The sequence below is a fragment of the Terrapene carolina genome, unplaced genomic scaffold, assembly GCF_002925995.2.
Source record: "Terrapene carolina triunguis isolate 2854851 unplaced genomic scaffold, T_m_triunguis-2.0 Scaffold14763, whole genome shotgun sequence".
In the NCBI taxonomy this organism is placed as follows: domain Eukaryota; kingdom Metazoa; phylum Chordata; order Testudines; family Emydidae; genus Terrapene; species Terrapene triunguis.
In genome coordinates this window covers 3,808-7,429 of record NW_020679114.1, presented here as the reverse complement: position 1 = coordinate 7,429, position 3,622 = coordinate 3,808, and the positions used below count along the sequence as shown (strand labels likewise).

The 3,622-nt window shown below is 48.0% G+C and overlaps 1 protein-coding gene across 1 annotated transcript; it reads right to left on the bottom strand.

The window, feature by feature from the left end:
- Nucleotides 1-2,394: 2,394 nt before the first annotated feature.
- LOC112105652 (olfactory receptor 10V1-like) lies at nt 2,395-3,342 on the bottom strand. The gene has a single exon (XM_024198525.1). The coding sequence runs from the start codon at nt 3,340-3,342 to the stop codon at nt 2,395-2,397; it is 948 nt and encodes a 315-aa protein (XP_024054293.1).
- Between the last annotated feature and the right edge of the window lie 280 nt (nt 3,343-3,622).

Genomic DNA, 3,622 nt, shown 5'->3' with positions numbered 1-3,622 from the left:
AGGCAGTTAGCTGCTGCTGCTGTGTAGCAATGCAGTCCCACGTCTGCCGGCACCTAGATGACATATGGTGACGGTGAGCTGAGCTGAGCGGACTCCATGCTTGCCGTGGTATGTTGTCTGCACAGGTAACCCAGGTAAAAAGGCGCAAATCTATTGTCTGCCGTTGCTGTGACGGAGGGGGAGGGGCCTGAGACATGTACCCAGAACCCCCCGCGGCACTGTTTTGCATCATCCGGGCATTGGGATCTCAACCCAGAATTCCAATGGGCGACGGAGACTGCGGGAACTGTGGGATAGCTACCCATAGTGCAATGCACCGGAAGTCGACCCTAGCCTCGGTACTGTGGACGCGGTCTGCTGAACTAATGCACTTAGAGCATTTTATGTGGGGACACACACAATCGGCTGTATACAACCGATTTCCATAAAACCGGCTTCTATAAATTCGACCTAATTTCGTAGTGTAGACATACCCTTAGTCTTCAGCCAGACCAGCAGGTCCCATCACAATACCCTCACTCAGTCTGGCTAGGTTCTGGGCTCAGTCATGCCTGCAGTGAACTGTCCATGGTCCTGCTGCTCTTCCAACCAGCCAGGCACCCAGTACTCCCTCTTCAAGCTCCAGGCAGCAACTGACTGCTCTGCTTCTGCTGCTCCTTTTTATAGGGCCCTTCTGGCCCCTGATTGGCCACTCCAGCAGCCCCTCTGATTGGCTGCTTCTCTGCAGCCACTCTAGGCCATCTGGAGGACTTTCCCTCTGTTCTTTTCTGGGGTGCGGTGCAGCAGGGCTGCAAAGGCTCTAGGAGGGGGCCTCCGGACCTAGTTCACCACGTCACACCAACCCTGATATGACTGACAGGGCTGGAGGGAGAGGCCAGCCTTGCCCAGAGCAGTTCTTTAACCCCTTTGTCACCAGTTCAGGGTTTACAGTCCCCATCACAGTGAAAAAAAAGTCTTTTCCAGTTCACTGGCAATTCTGAAAAAATCAAGAGGGTAAAATGCATTTTGGGTTCATTCAAGGCCAAAGTTTTTCTTCAAATTTTTTGGCAAATTGAAAAGTTAAAAAAAAAAGGGATTGAGCCTTTTGAGTTTGACCATTTAAAACTTTATATATATAAAAGTAAAGGAAATTTTGAAGCAAAACATTGAAACATTTCATTTAAAAAATGTCAAAACAAAATGTTCTGATTTTTTTTTGGAAGTTTGTCTAAGGTCACCCAGCAGGCCAGTGGCAGAGGAACGAGTTGAACCCAGGTCTCTTGAGTCCCAGTCCAGGGCTCTATCCTCTAAGGATCACTATCGCTTAACAGGCCATTTATATATGCACATATTCAATTTCCATCAACAATTGCAGTCATTGCAAAAACAAATTAGGTTCACAATTTTATGTTCAGGTCTAAAAGCCTGAGTTTTTGAAATCTGACCCATTATCATGAGAGGAGCTTGCGGCATTTTAATTGCCACCCGTGCCACTAAGACAGCAAGGACAGGGTTAGTAAGTCAAAGAATGAGCATTAACTTTCAAGGAATCTGTTTTATTGGTGATAAAAGGCATGTATAATCATTTATTTCAGAGAGGAGGAGAGTACTGCATGCTCTCCTCAGATGATGTCATGGTGTCGGGATGCATAATAAAAATCATCATGGACATGAATTTATTTTTTGTTGCTGTTCACTTTAAGCAGTGAATTTCTCGCTGCCAGACTCGAGCTCTCCTTTGGTTTCCATTGCAAGGCAACACTGTCTCCTGTGGTCATGTGCAGGAACTGCAGTGGCAATATTCCTTTTAGGTTCCATAGGGTTTCCTATGGTTTATGCAGTGATACAGATTTATGTTTTCCAGCTGTATAGGTGAAGTACCTCTCATCCTGTCATGGAATGACTAACAGGCAAAGCTCAGAAGCAAATGGAGAGCCAGCAGCTGGAGCATAATCATTAATTATTTCCTTATTAATGATCATAAAGCTTGGATTATTTTGCCCTCATTCTCAAGGTAGACACACTATGCCACTCCTCAGCACCCCATAAAGCTTAACCTGCCTTTCGCTTTTACAGAGGACTATAAGAACTGTTTTAGGCTATCTAACCAGTGTGTCCATCCACACGCCAAAGAAGCCTGAGCCTTTTCTGCTCTTAGACAAACCACCTGTTTCATCCTTCTCTGGATACGGTTCCTAAAGTGAATCCTAAATTTCCTTAGAATCAGAGTAATGCTCCATAGCACCTGCCTAGATAATATCACAATCCCACTCCCAGCCCCTACCAGTGACAAGACAGAAACTGATGTCTTAGAGATGAAACATTCTTCAGCCAACGTCCAATATCCAAGAGCCATCCAATCGCCTGTTGTGTCTTCGGTGGAGGTGTCATTTACCGACCAATGGTCCAAAGTGGTCACTTTCTCTGGGACAGCATTGCCCTTCCCAGCGCTCTCCCTAGAGCATCCTTTAGGTCCTTGTTCCTCATGCTGTAGATCAGGGGGTTCAGTAAGGGGGTGACAAAGGTATAGACCACAGACACTGCCTGGCCTTGCTCCGGGGAGTAGCTGGAGCTGGGGCGTAGGTATATGAAGCTGCAGCAGCCGTACTGCAGGAGGACGACTGTCAGGTGGGAAGAGCAGGTGGAGAAGGCACGGTTCCGACCAGCTGCAGAGCGGATCTTCAGGATGGCAGCCACAATGAAGACATAGGAGATGCAGATCAGCAGGAAGGGTATAGTCAGGACTATCACACTAACAACAAAGAGGGTGGCCTGGTGGATCTGTGTATCTGCACATGCCAACCGCAAGACGGGCAGCACGTCACAATAGAAGTGATTGATTTCATTGGTGCCACAGAAAGGTAGATGAAATAGCAGGATGGTCAACTGCAAGGCTAACAGGAACCCCAGAACCAGTGACCCTGACACCAAGCAAGCACAGACCGTCCAGTTCATAATAAGGGTGTAGCGCAGTGGGTGGCAGATCGCCACATATCGGTCATACGCCATGACGGCCAGCAGGATGCAGTCGGCACTGCCGAGAAAAACAAAGAAGAACATCTGGGTGCCACAGCCAGCGACGGAGATGGTGGCCTTCCTCCCAGACAGGAGGTTGACCAGGGCCAAGGGGGAAATGACAGAAGAATAGAAGATCTCCAACACTGCCAGATTGGCCAGGAAGAAGTACATGGGGGTGTGGAGGGAGTGGTCAGTGTGGACAGTGAGCGCAACAGTGGCATTCCCACAGAGGCTGAGCAGGTACACAAGCAGAAAGGCCAGGAAAATCAGCAGCTGCATCTCGGGGAGGGACGAGAAGGTTTGGAAGTGTAATTGTATCAGCTCTGTTCGGTTTTCATCCCCCATGGGACTTGCTGAGTGAGAAGAGTAGAGAGAAGCAGTTATTGCCAGCTATCATCAAAGGCAGAACATGAGCTGTCATCTGGGATGATCAGATTCAGTATCAAGAATCACAGACGAGTCCAGGGACTTGGATAACCTGTCAAAGTGAGTGTGGAATAACAGAAATGTAGGCAAGGAAGGGATCCTGAGAAGTCATCAACTCCAGCCCCCTGTGCTGAGGCAGGACCAAGTAAACCTGACCAGTATTTGTCCAACCTATTCTTAAAAATCTCCAATGATGGGG